This window comes from Monodelphis domestica, chromosome 4 (genome assembly GCF_027887165.1).
Source record: "Monodelphis domestica isolate mMonDom1 chromosome 4, mMonDom1.pri, whole genome shotgun sequence".
NCBI lineage: Eukaryota > Metazoa > Chordata > Mammalia > Didelphimorphia > Didelphidae > Monodelphis > Monodelphis domestica.
The window spans coordinates 397,540,034-397,554,074 of NC_077230.1; the positions used below are offsets into that span (position 1 = coordinate 397,540,034).

General features: G+C 36.6%; 1 protein-coding gene across 6 annotated transcripts in view; it reads right to left on the reverse strand.

The window, feature by feature from the left end:
* The window catches only part of VPS13D (vacuolar protein sorting 13 homolog D), a 415,828-nt gene that overhangs the window by 217,158 nt on the left and 184,629 nt on the right, over nt 1-14,041 (reverse strand). For all 6 annotated transcript variants that reach the window (XM_007491757.3, XM_007491755.3, XM_016422198.2 and 3 more), the window contains 5 exons: nt 12,403-12,650; nt 11,362-11,553; nt 10,401-10,527; nt 6,348-6,490; nt 419-549 (listed from right to left, as the gene is read on the reverse strand). In XM_007491757.3, the coding sequence (XP_007491819.2) occupies nt 419-549; nt 6,348-6,490; nt 10,401-10,527; nt 11,362-11,553; nt 12,403-12,650 (841 nt within the window). The remainder of the gene's footprint in view (nt 1-418; nt 550-6,347; nt 6,491-10,400; nt 10,528-11,361; nt 11,554-12,402; nt 12,651-14,041) is intronic.

Sequence of the window (14,041 nt, forward strand, 5' to 3'; positions counted from 1 at the left end):
AAGTCAACAAACTGAGTTAGTGAATTTTTACTGAGTATCTACTGATGCCTTAGGGAGGTAAAAGAAAAGAAAATTATCTTCATTCTCCAACCTCAAACTGTTAGACCCAAAATGAAGTCTTCAAGTGTCTTCTACTTTTAAACATGAATGCTTTTTGGCCACAGGTGCCTTCTGGATGTCCTAAAATAAACTCAACTAATGCTTTAGTAGAATGGACAGTTAAAGTAAGTATTTGAACAAGGCACCTCTAATTCTTGTTTTGATTACAGTAGATGGAATAGGCATTCCATTAATAATAGCCTCTAAGTTCCCACAAAGCTAGATTTAAGATGAATGCTCCTCAAATGATAGCCAGCTTTTTCAAAGACATTAGTCTATTCATTAAGCATCCATCAGTCTTTATAGAAAAATTTCTTACCTGTCCCTTGGCAAATTCTCTCTGTGCAAAAGCTAGCTTGTGAGATGATTTATTATCTAGCAGATAACGAGGTGCAAAGTTGACCATGCAAGTATCGATGTAACGACCTCGGCCTTTTTTGACATCAATACCTAAAAATGATAAGAACAATTCTGTTCAGTAGTTCCAGAGAAAGAAAAGTTGGACCAAATACAAATAAAAACAAGCAACCATCATGACCAAAAGTGGATGTCACAAAGAGTGCTTTCCTGGGTCTTCTTCTCTTCTCTTATACTACTTTACTTGGTGATTTTTACCAGTTCCCATGGATTTAATTATCATCTCTCTGCTGATGTTTCTCAGATCTACATATCCTGTCTGAACTTTTCTGCTCACCTCTAAGACTTACATCTCTAACTGCCTATTAGATATCTTGAACTAGATGTCCAATAGATTTCTTAAACTCAATATGTTCAAAACAGAACTCATTAATCTTCCCTCTAAAACCTTCTTCCCTTTCAAACTCCCCTGTTACTATTAAGAACACCACTTATCCTTCTAATTCCCCAGGTTCCCAAGCTAGGTGTCATCTGATCTGTTGCAAAGGCCTGCTCATTTTACCTTTGTGACGTTCTAAAATGTGCCTCCTTATCTTTTTTTACAGTGTCATCACCCTGGTACAGGTCCTCATCACTTCACACCTGAATTATTGCAATAGTCTGCTGGTGGATCTACCTGCCTCAAGTCTCTCCCTATTCCAATCTATTCTGTATTCAGGCACTAAAGTGATTTTCATAAAATGTAGGTGCAACCACATCACCTCCCTATTCAATAAACTTCAGCATCAAATATGAAACTCTCCGTTTAGTGTTCAAAGCCCTTCAGAACCTTCTCCTCCTACTTTTCTAGACTTCTTGTATCTTACTCTCCATAGTCTATGAGAGTTTGTACTCCATACTTTCCCAGCTTTTACCAATACAAGTCACTCATCTCTCATCTCTGGGCATTTTCTATGGCTGCTCCACCCATGTCTAGAATGCTCTCATTCCTTGTCACCATGGCTTCCTTCAGGCCTCAGCTAAAATCCAACCTTCTACAAAAAACCCTCCTCAATCTCTCTTAATTCTAGTGTCTTTCCTCTGTTGATCACTTCCTATGTGTGATGTTCATGGCTTGTTTGTATATAACTGCTTGTATGTTATCTCCCCAAATAAAATTATAAGCTTCTTTTTCTGTTTCACAAATCCTTCCCTTCTCTTTTGGAATCAATACTAAGTATTGGTTCCAAGGCAGAAGAGTAGTACAAGCTGGGCAAGGGGGGGAATCAAACGACTTGCCTAGGGTCATACTCCTAGGAAATGTCTAAGGCCAGATTTGACCCTAGGTCCTCCTGACTCCAAGCTGGGCTTCTATAAGATTATGAAGTTCTTTTGGGCAGGAACAGCATTTTGATTTACTTTGTAGCCCATGTTTCACATTTACCTTAGCACATAGTAGGTGCTTCATAATTAGGTTAATAAACTCCTTCAATTATGTAAGAGTACAGATTTGGAGAGGAAACCATGACCTTATTAGTAGAATGTAGTTTCCAATCCTAATCTTAGTAGCAGTTTCATCTACAACCACTTGATTGGTAATTAATTCCTCTATAATGTCTAATCTTATTTCCTTAGAATGTGGTTAGAATGACAAAATTCATCCATAAGTACTTTAGCATAAATATGAGGACTTGGCCACCACTATTACAATTTTCTATAACCTACCTCTAAGTTTATACTTCAAATAATTACCACCTTAACCATTATTCTCATCCGTAGTCACCCATAAAAACACCTTTCATCTGAAGACCTCAAACAACCAATAAAGATTAAAAACTAACCATAAAACTTCATTTTCCCTGTGAGTTGTTTATATTACCTTCACTTTATAGCACTATGTGGGGTCACAGAGAAGTTGAGTGAGTCCCCCAAAGCATGTAGGCCCAAAGTAACAGACTCAGGAACTGAGATTCCTGGACCTCAGGCCTCAACTTAAAACAAACAAACAAACAAACAAAAAAAAAACATTACCACTTTAATCAATAACTCTAGGTTCTTGGATTAGTGATTTAATCCTGTCCTTAACTGTCACTTCTAGAACTTCTTTAGTCTTTTGTTTCCATATTACTGCTCTTCTCTCTTATGGTTTAAGAATCTAGTTTAGTCAAAGTCAAAAGAATACAATTTAAATCTATTCCTAATTCTCTTATCCTTGGTGGAAGTGGAGGTCAGTCTCTTCCCTAAAACAACCTGCTATATATTTTATATACCATAATCCAAAAAAGAAAGATCATGAGAAAGAAAACCCTTAAAATACCAAGTCCACACCCTAAGCTATTTTGCAAAAATAGATTACCAAGACCAATAAACCAATAGTAAACAATGTAAAGCCTGCACAGGATTACAATGAGGGCACAAGTGATAATTAGGCATTCTAAGGAAATGCCAATTAATTATCAATATAAACAAATGTCTAGACAATTTTGAAGGCTTGCAGAGATCTGAAGGGCTGGATAAATCACAAAACACCAAAGAGCTAAGAACAAATCAATCAGTTTGTTAGGCATCTTTGTATCCCTAGCACTTAGATGCTTAAAATGTAGTTGTTTAATTTTCTCAATGAGAAATACCAGTACTCAGGTTCAGAAAGCATCAACTGATGCTTCACAATCAAGTATCAATGTGAACTGCACTATCCAGCCAGAACTCCAACAAGGGGCCTGTTTGGCCTAGCTAGTGCTGACTAGTTCCTCTTCTTTAGGATACATTCTTCACATAGCAGCCACCTGATAGTCTGTGCTCCAGAAGCTCGTGCGCTTCCTGCCTGCCTCCCCTAGTTGGTATTTAAAGCCCTCCTCCAGCTGCCCAGGCATAGTACGAGCTTCTCTCTACATGTAGTATAACGCAATGCTCCCTACACAACTTCCCACATTCCATTTCCCTGGCTTTGCCTAGACCAAGCCCTTCACTTTAAGGCATTTCTGGCTTCCCTCAAGGCCCCCTCCTCTAAAAGGTCATTCTCTAGTTGCCCAGTATCTAGTACTCTGACTTCAGAAAACACTAGATTTTGTAATTAAGTTCATATCAATGTTGCTCCTTGTCTCACTCCTACAGAAAATGTATGCACGTTGTGGGCAGAGACTTTGTCTTTATGTCTCTCACCTCTTAAAATCCCTGGCTATAGGAAGAACTTAATGAGTGCTTGTTGGATGAAAGAACAAGCAGTACAAAGACACCTGAGAGGAGACAGGGCAGGGTTTTCTTCTATGAGTAGGGTAGATTACTTCCAGTAAATTTTCTGCAAATCAGTAGCTGATAAAAATGAAATGTAGATAATTCCAGAGACTGAGAGGTCAAAATGATCAAGCCTTTTTTTTTCCTGGATGGGTAGTGGCCAAAATATGCCTGACACAAAATCATCCTCACTATTCTTTAGCAAGTACAAGTCAAAGAATTCACCAGCTCCCAGGAAAAGGAATTCATGGCCTTCAATTCAGGAATGACTAAACAAGTTATGGTATATGATAGAATACTCTTATGTTCTAAGAAATGAGAAGCAGGATGCTCTCCAAAAAACCTGTGTTAAGATTACAATTCTCTGGAGACACCAAATTAATTTATAATTATTTGTTAGATAGTTAAAGTGGGTTGGAGAGAAAAGATACATAATCACATGGCTGGTTGCATAGCTAGTCCAAGTTTGCCACTCACCTTGTGTCTCTGTTCACTAGCCAAGAGCCCATAAACTTCCTGAATCCATAACTTACAACCTCGGTGACATCACTCCTTCTTGATCTCCCTGGTTGGAGAGACCTTATGCCAGTCTGGGTCAGAGGCCAGTTTTCCAAACACTGGGAATCATGTGGGACCACAGGCAAGAGTCTTCCAGGATACCAGGGAGCCAAAGGCTTCTCCTTATGTAGAGAGTCCTTAGGCCTCAAATCACCAACCCAAAGGGTTGGGGTGATACCAAAATCGATTTTCAAAACTCCCCATTTAGAAAGGAAAGAGGGGTACAGATTTATATTAAATTCAAACACCTGGGAAGATTTAAATGAACTGATGCAAAGTGAAGTGAGCAGAACCTGAAGAATGTTATGCATAGTAGCAACAATGTTGTAAGGATGACCAACCATGAAAGACTTAACTGCTCTGATAAAGACAATGATCCAAGACAATTATAAAAGGATCTATGATGAGAAATGCTATCTACCTTCAGAGAGAGAACTGATAAATCCTGCATATCTAAGCTTACTTTAAAAAAAATCTATCTTTAGTTTTATTATATCATTTCTATATATTTATTTGTGGGGTTTTTTTTGTCTGTGTTTTCTTTTGCAACATGACTAACATGGAAATATGTTTTACATGACTTTATACGTATGATCGATATCATATTCCTTATCCTCTCAAAGAGGGGAAGGGGCAGGAGGAAAGAAAGTTTAGAACTCAAAAATTTTTTTAAAGTTTGTTCAAAATTCCTTTTATGTGTAGTTCAGAAATAGTTAATAAAACAATAAGGATATATTTTTAAAAATTAATTCCTGCCCCTTACTGCAGCATGTCTTTTCCGAGAGTTGTGGAGGTCAGTATTCCCTTTGATACAATAGGTTATATTCTTCAGTGGAAATTCTGCATTTCACTTACATCGGTCACTTTGCAGAGATACCAGTTTGCTAGAAAATGGTTTGTTGGAATTTTCCCCATTTGTTCTTCCAGAAGTTTCACACCCAATAAGATTCAACTTGTTCTGGCTTGCTTTGGGGATCAAATCATGTAAGTACAAGCTACCAGGGAGAAAGACAAATTTGGCATGAAATGACCAGTGCCTATTCTCAAGGTGGAATCAACAATTTTACATGTGGAAAAACCAGGAGAACTGCCCTGGATGGAAGATCCAATGAGAGAAAAATCTTTTTTTCTTTGACACTCAATGTCAACAAGATTTAAATAGCAACTCACATTTAAGGGGTAGGTAAACAATGAAAGCTCTCTACTCCCAAATCCATGTACCAACCAAGGTAGCCCTAAACATCTAATAAAGCTAGGACATACTTAGAAGGCTACTCCAAAACCCATCAAAGAATTCTGGATAAATACTACAATTATGGATTTTAGGGTTTTCACTTTAGACATATGAATAATGATGCCTGAATATAGGTGTTCAGTTCAATTGAACAAATACTATATGCCAGGCATTGCCTTATACACTGGGGATACAAAAAATTTTAAAAAGTAGTCACTACCTTTAAGGAACCTACACATTCTATTGGGAGGAATTCTTATAACATTAAAAATTAGACACATCATAAGCTACTATCTTTATTATTATTTTTGAAAAAAAAAGGCAGATAAGTAAGATTTATCTTAATCTCTACAAAAATACTCCTGGTCTCTTTATGGGAACACCTCTATTCAATAGCATAGGGCCATGATTTTGCATAATTACTAACTCCAACTTTCCTATACTTTCTTCAGGTTTAAAGGACTGATTTCTAATCCTGCTTCTGACCCAGACTTGCCCTTTGGTTACTGGCAAGTTGCTGAAACTTGCTGCTCCAGTTTCATGGAGAAAAATGACACCCATCCTTCTAGAGATTGCAAAATTTAATGAATGCAGAGGAAATGATGAAAAGCCTTTCTAAGCGTTCCTATTATTCTCCTGAAAAAAAAATTAAGACAAAATAGTTTTCCCTGGACACAAGTATGAAATTAAACAGCGCCAGTTCTCAGGAGAAAGCATTATGCAGTTTTTTGAAATGTGCTAATGTCACTTCTTATACTTAGAGAGACCCAGAAGGCAGAGCTAGATAACCTATAGGCCATCTCTGCACTGTGGCAAGGCCTATGGCTGTAGTACCATGGTAAGGAGGTCACAAGATCTGTCCTAGAAACTGAACCAGGTCACATACCAATGTTATAAATCAGGCCAGGCCGGTTTCCTGGTTGGATCACTTTAAGGGCTCGAACGCCACTCCCACCATCCAGTGAAAAGCCCTGGCACCAGCCAGGCACACCTTCAGGGTGAATTCCCCTTCCAATTCTCATAGTACAGCTGTTGAGAAGAAAAGCAAGTCAATAGAACATAGTAGCAAAACTCCAGGTCCAATGTCTATCATAGCTGATGGCAAAGGTTAGATCCTGTACGTACTGGTTATATGAGTATGGTGAACTCATTGAAAGCAGGTTTTTTCTACAGTTTTATACAGTAAAGGCTTTATGCTCAGGAATGGTTAAGTTCCCCAGATTGAACAGATGAGTTCGCCATTTAAACTGGATGGTAAACCAGCTTGATAAGGCATAAAAGTTTTTGCCTTAAAAGTTTTTGGTCCCCTATGTAAAGGGGGCCAAAAAAATGACAGATGAATTTAGTGCATGCCAATACAAGAGGATAAGGTGCTTCAGCCCTTCCTGATCAATTGGTGCAAAACTATGGGAGTTCCCCCACTGATGGAACATGCAACCCCTCTAGACCTGGAACAGAGAGTCTTGAGGTGCTATGGACAAGCATTTTATTCTGGCTCTGGCCAACAGACTGAAAGCAGAACCTCTTCAAAGGGAGTTGGGTTGGTGTTTGAATGATAGATATAGTCTATCCAACCTAATGGACCAACAGAGTTCATATTCCATTGAGAAGAGGCTTCAAGAGGCAATTTCTAGATGACTTAAAAAGGCAAAAGTAGGACTTTAGTAGAAGCAAGGTAATTCATCAATTGAAGAGTAATATATTGTCTGAACTATCCTTGAGGACACTGGATCAATGTGGTCTAAGGTTAAAAAAAAATAAAAAGGAGGAATATCAGAAACAGTAGAATACACTATCCTAATCTTGTAAAAGCCATCCTGCCCAATCTTTATGTGCTCTCCTTTCCAATTGAAAACTATTTTTGCATTTTTATCTCCTTACCACTTTCCCTTCTGATTTAGAAGAAGAGATGTCATTCCTTCCATTTTAAGGTTACCCCACCACTTATGTTCTCCATTCTATCCCATTCCCTGATATCATTAATTATCCCCCTCATTATATCTCTTAGCCTCTTCACTAGCTCCTTCCTCTTAACCCACAAACATGTTTACATTTCCTCATTACAGGTAGGGTGAGGTAAAGGAAAGGGGGAAGTATTCCTCAATAGCTACAGTTCATAAGTCATCTCTTTTCCTCTCACTACACACTTCCTGAAAGAATAGTCTAGACTTACCACTTACTCTATAACCTTTAATAATCATGGTTTTGTCCCTACCATATGATATGTACGTTTTTTAGTTTCATTCATTATAGCCAGTTGTCTTTTCTGAGACTTGACCTCAGATCTATCTGTACCTTCTGGCATGGATGACTATATCCCTTTACTTAAAACCATTTTCTCCTTTGGATCCTATGATGCAGTACTATCCTAGTTCACCTACTTCTTGTTCAGTTTGTCTCCTAGGTCCTCTTATTCATCCCATACCTAAAATATAGGCATTACCAGGCATTACCCAAGATTCTGTTCTTAGCCTTCTGTTCTTTTCCAAGATGATCTCATCAATTAACATGGCTTCAATTATCACTGCTATTAGGATAAAGATGGCTTCCAAACCTCTATCTCTAGCATTGACCTCTCTCCCAAGTTTAGATTATATACTTCCAAATGCTTTTGTGGAGTTGGAAAATTTCACCTCCACCTAAGTACCCCATTAACACTTCAAATTCATTGCTTAAAACTAAATTCATAGAATCATAAGCATTAATTCCTGTAAGGAATCTTAGACATTTTCTCTTCAAGATGAGAAAATACACTTTTCTCTTCTATGTAATAGTGAGGAACTATGAGTATGGAGTGATACATATGCTGCCGAACTCAGCTGATACATATACTTTTTGGTTTGGATGAACTGTCTTTTTTCCTCTCTATTTTAAAATTTTTGTTCATGCGATGGTTATCTGAGTAAAGGAAAAGAATTGTTCAAAAGAGAAGATAATATAAAAACAAACAAAAAAAAGCCATAAAAATAAGTTTTAAATTTTTAAAAGAAGTCAACCCTTCCAAAATGCCATACAATCAATGTTTTTACATTGAGGTGCTGGAGAAGACTTTTGAGAGTCCCTTAAACAGTAATGGGGAGCAAATAAGTCAACTCTTAGAGAAACTGTCAGACTATTCATTAGAAGGTTAAATACTGACACTGAAGCTTAAATACTTTGGCCATATAATGAGACGACAGAACTCAATGGAAAAGACCCAATGTTGGGAAAGATTGAAGGTAAAAGGAGAAGGAGATAGCAGAGGATCAGATGAATAGTCATGGAAGCAAAAAACATTAGTTCAGACAGACTTTGGAAGATAGTGGAGGATAGAAGGGTCTGGTATTTCAGATGGGACCACAAAGAGCTGTACATGACTGAAAAACCCTTTCAAATACTCTTCTAAAACCAGCTCCTCTTTCCAATTCCTATCCTGTGGTTAAGGGTACTACAACTATTCCTATCACTACTTCTCAAATTCTAGTTATCACTGTAGGATATGTACTGGACTATAAGATAGCCTATATCAGTTTTCAAGGGTTTGACTATAATTTTTATACACATGGTCACCACCCTCAAATAAGATATCCAGCCTGGTCATATCTTAAATTAACTGTTCACCAACTGTAGGATACTGCTAAGATGGTCAATATTGTATCATCTAGCTCTTCATTCTATATGAGAAAAGCAACAGAAGAGTCTTAGAATTAAGAACTGAAAATTAAATAGGACAAAATGAGTCACTGTGCCTTCTTTCTTGGAAGCATAACAATCCCAAACTGCTTCCTTGAGAGTAGAGTTGAAAACAAAAAGTTCTAGATTTTGTCAATGAATTTTTTATTTGTTCAAAGACAATAAGGTACATACAACTGACACTTCAAGAGTGTTCAAATGGTGTACATTCAAAAATAAACTTAAGATTCTCACATGAAGTTTTAGATCAAAATGTATGAAAAACCTTTTATCAAAAAAGTAATGTTGAGCTAGCTGAAATTACCAGATGGCTTTCTTCACCTCTTGCCAAACTCAGCACTCCAGTCAATAGTTTCCAACATGGATGCTAAATTACTAAAAATTAACACTAGTGTTGCTTGGTAGAAAAAAAAATCCACATTTATTAAAGTAGAACACCCAAAAAAGCAGAGTCTATATGTGTCTCAGAATACTATGAGGCTATCAACAAAATACTACAAACTATTGGCATGATATTTTTCTAATAGCAGAAATGTTCTTCACATGTGACTTGGTAATATCAGACATGTCTTCCTCAGATTAGAGCTTTAATCTGGGGTGGGCAGACAATACTAGGTCTAAAGTAAAGGAATGAAAAGAAACTAGTAGGAAAAAGACTAGTACAATATGAAATTAATGGTCCCTATCATTCTCCTCCTCCCCTTTCAGTAATTCACCTAACTCTTGCCAGATTTAATTTTCTTTCCTATAATTAAAATAAAATGGAAATGCTCTGAGATACTGGAATTGTATATTTTATTTAGAAGGCTAAAGGGAAAATTTCAAAAATTCTAGCATAAAAGGACTTCGATTGGACTGAGAGATCTGAATGTATTTTGATGGAAGATCACTCTATCTCCAATATACATCCATCCTCCTTTCCTATTAAAAGTTTACAGAGAGGGAATATAGCATAGAGCAGTGAAACAAGGAAAAAATATGGGTTTTTCTCTCCATTACAGTTATGAGAGTATGATATCAATACATGTAAAGTAAAACCACCCCCACTGTTTTTATTATAAACCAATTAAATGATTTGTTTTTAATATCAAATAACAGAAATTAGATATGGAAAAAGTCTTATTATGTCATCCTAGCCATCTCTTTGCCAAGCCAAAGTTGTCATCCACAGAGTATTTCTACTTAAAAATTAAGGCCTACATCCTTTACTTAACTTTTTCTACTTTCTAATAGCTTGTTTGCCCTTCCCGTAATGAATTTTACTTACAGGTTTGGCTGTTCTTTGTCAGCATAACAGAATAAAAGGGGACTTAAGCTTCGAGCCAGCTCATGTTCCTCAAACTGTCCAGCAGCATCTGTTTTTGCATTGTCTTGTCTAAAGATAAGTGGTAACCCTTTCAAGGAAGAGATAAGGTACAGAAAAGCTGCAATCAATCAAATCCAATGCACTAAAGACAAATGAAACTGAATTCACAGAACCATAAAATCATACAGCTAGAAGGGTCTACAAAGAACATATAGTCCAATTCCTATCTAAATAGGAGAATCTTCACTATAATATCCCCAATAAGTAGCCATTCAACTACTGACTGAAGAATTATGGTAAAGAGGAATTCAGTACCTCAAAAAGCAAGTCATCTTGCTTTCGAACAGCTCTAATTGTTGGGAAGTTTTCCTTTACATATTTTCCAAATCAGTCTTCCTGAATTTTCCAGCTATTTTCCTTGACCACATGTTAGGTCTCCAAATATTATAAGCTGCCATGTCTCTGTAGAATCTTCACTTGCTGGCTAAAAATCCTTAGTTTCTTCAGTAAAAAAATTAAATGATATGGACTCCATTCACTTTACCACTCTACTTACCTTCTTCTGGAGACAATCTAACTTACTGATCAATGTCCTCCATAAAAATTGGTAACCAGGAAAATGAACCAACACAAATTCAAACAGATGAGATATTTTGATTTTTTTAAAAAGGCAGACCTGAGTAAGAATTCAATGTTAAGGTATTTAGAGCTTAGTCCCTAAAAGGACTATTTTGTCTATGGTGGCCAGAGTAGCATAAACTCCCACTACTCAGGAGAGGAAGCTGAGGGTTCTAAGGATCTGAAATGCTTTCACACATCAGTTTGCATTGGCTCTGGCTAGCTGGCTGAGAAAATAATTCCAAATTCCTAAGGCTGATATCAAGGGGCTACTGAGGCAGAAGCAGGCAGAAGTTCAACATACCTGTTTTGTTGATCAGCCAATAAGGAGCAGATATAAAGATTTTCAAGGACCCTTCTGCTCGACACACAATCCGGATGGTAAGATTTAACTGCCGCCGGTTGATATCATACAGTCGCATTCGCACCATGTAGTTTTGGGTCCCAGGAGGAATTAGGAGTTCTTTACATAGTGGGAAATTCTCTAGAGACAATCCTAGAATATACAGATAGAAAGCACTAATTTTCTGAGGGTTTATTCTGGTCTTTCAAAAATGTATTTTGGAAAAAACTAATTTGGTTTCTTCTAAAATTATCTTTTAGGCTAATAATGATTAGAAATATGTGAAAGAAAAATGAACATCTAACCAGTAAAATATCTTTAAAGTGGTCAAGAACAACCCCTTCTCTAACTGGAGTAAGGTAAAATTCAGAGCAAACCAGAGACACTGGAAAAAACATTAGGAATTGATATTCAAAAGGGCAAAGTATACATTAAAGAAGAATCAAGACATCAAGGAAGCAACCAAGTATATTCTACATTTTAAAACAAGACACTATGGGTCAGGTTCCATATTAAAACATAACCACTTTCTTCTTAAGTCAACTTTTAAAATGACCACAATTCATCATATATTATTCCTTTATTTTATGGATCACTTGACTTACATGATCTCATTAATAACCCTAAAAACTTCCCTGTAAAGTAGGGAGGGCTAGATATTATCTCCACCCATCCCCACCTCATCTCTATTTACAGCTAGGGAAAAAATGCAATTCACAAAGATTAAATGTCCTGTCAACATCACATAACAATTAAATTACAGTCCCAGAAATCAACTTTGCCTAGTGCTAAGCTGTATTGTGTTTGTGAATCAGCTAGAATTTTTTTGTACATTTGGTGTTTTGGAAGTTTAAAAATACTATTGCGTGATGCCCCTAAAAAGGGCTCTAGTAAGGGTTCTATCATTGTCCCAGGGCTATTTGGAAATATTTTCATAGGAGCCAAGAAACATTTTGTGCTGTTCTCAGTCATAAATAGAGAAGTTTCACTGTAAGACCTTACCCAACTCAATGTTCTGAGATGTATCTGCTGTATGAAGGGCTGCCTCTTTGCTAGGTTTCAGTGTCCCATTAATTGGCATCCCTTTAACATAAAAGTCGAGTTCACAAGGTAGCAAGTTACAGATTACCACAGTTGGCAGGAGATAAATAGTGTGCCCAGGCTGTCTGAAAATCTGTTTAGCACTGTCAGATAATATTTTTGAGGGTATATAATCTGGATAATTCTCTTTTTTTATAGCCACACAAAACCTAGGAAAGAAAGAAAGAAAGATTGGTGTGAAAATCAACAGACTGAATGGAAAAGCTGTACTTGATCTCTTGCAACTCAGAAAGAGGTATAACCTTACAATTGGTTCAAGAGTCTAATAAACATCTGCAGTTCTTGAGTCTAAATATTTTAGTCACTAACAGTCTAGCAACATTTAGTCAGAAACACCAATAACAATATAAGAATACCATTCAGGGTAGAGAGCTGGTTCTGAGCCCAATTCCCTATTATTCACTCTTTATACACCCAAACTCTCTGTTTTTTCTCTTCTGATAATGATATTGCTTTCTTTACAATCTTTGAACATAAATAGCAATTAAATATGGAAAGTACCACAACATTGAAGTATATTTGAATATCTTCACAAAGGCTCTAATAATCCTCCAACATTACTAACTTAAGAGCTTATATATGACTTCATATTACATTATCCCAAAAGGTATAATTATTACTGATGTTCAAATGAGCAGGGCAATTAAGTACTATTCCTACTATTTTTATTACTGGATAAAAAAAGTCTCCTGTTCTGGCTATATAGGACATTGTAAAGTCCCAAGATGTAACACATGAACTCTCTAAAATCACAATGACAATAAAACATTATTTTCACACTGTTATATATATAATGAATTCTCCTATCCTAAACTGTCAGAGTTTGTGTACATGAATTTCTATAGTCTGGTCATTAAATCTACAGGCTAAAAAATCCAGGTCAAATAATGAAAACAAAAATTGTGTGAGATAAACAATAGGTTTTTTGAGCCACTGAGTTAGAAATTATAATTTAAAATTTTCTTTAAACAAAGTGAATGGACTTCTCTATGTCTCAGTTAACTTTCCTTCCCCCTGAGATCCTCTTTTCCTATTGGATGAGTTCCTCCGAAAATCTCTATTGTGAGAAAGGGCTCAGACAAGATGTCTTTCATTCTCCTAAATACTCAGCTGCCTTTTCCTTCCATTCTTTTATAACACTTCTCCCTCTCCCAATCTCTAAGTGATGAGTTCCTCCTAGAACCTCCATTTGGAGGAAGGCCTAAGACCAGTTAGTCTTTATTGTACAGGTATTTTCAAACTGACACCAGTGAGTCCCTTTCTCCTGTGTTCCTAATTACTCTATAGCTCCCTTCTATGTGTCATCTTTCCCCACTAGAATGTAATGTCCCAGTCTCTCTTAAGGAAGGGTTATCTTTCTCTTTGCTTGTATCCGTATCCCCAGGACTTAGAACAATGCTTGGCACATAGTAAATGCTTAAAAAAGACTTATAGACTTGACTTGAATGTCAGTCTTTGCAATGTAGTAACCAAGCTATTAAGTAAACTTAAGTCTTAGTCTAAAATGGTCTGGTACTACTCATGACAAATGAGACAATAT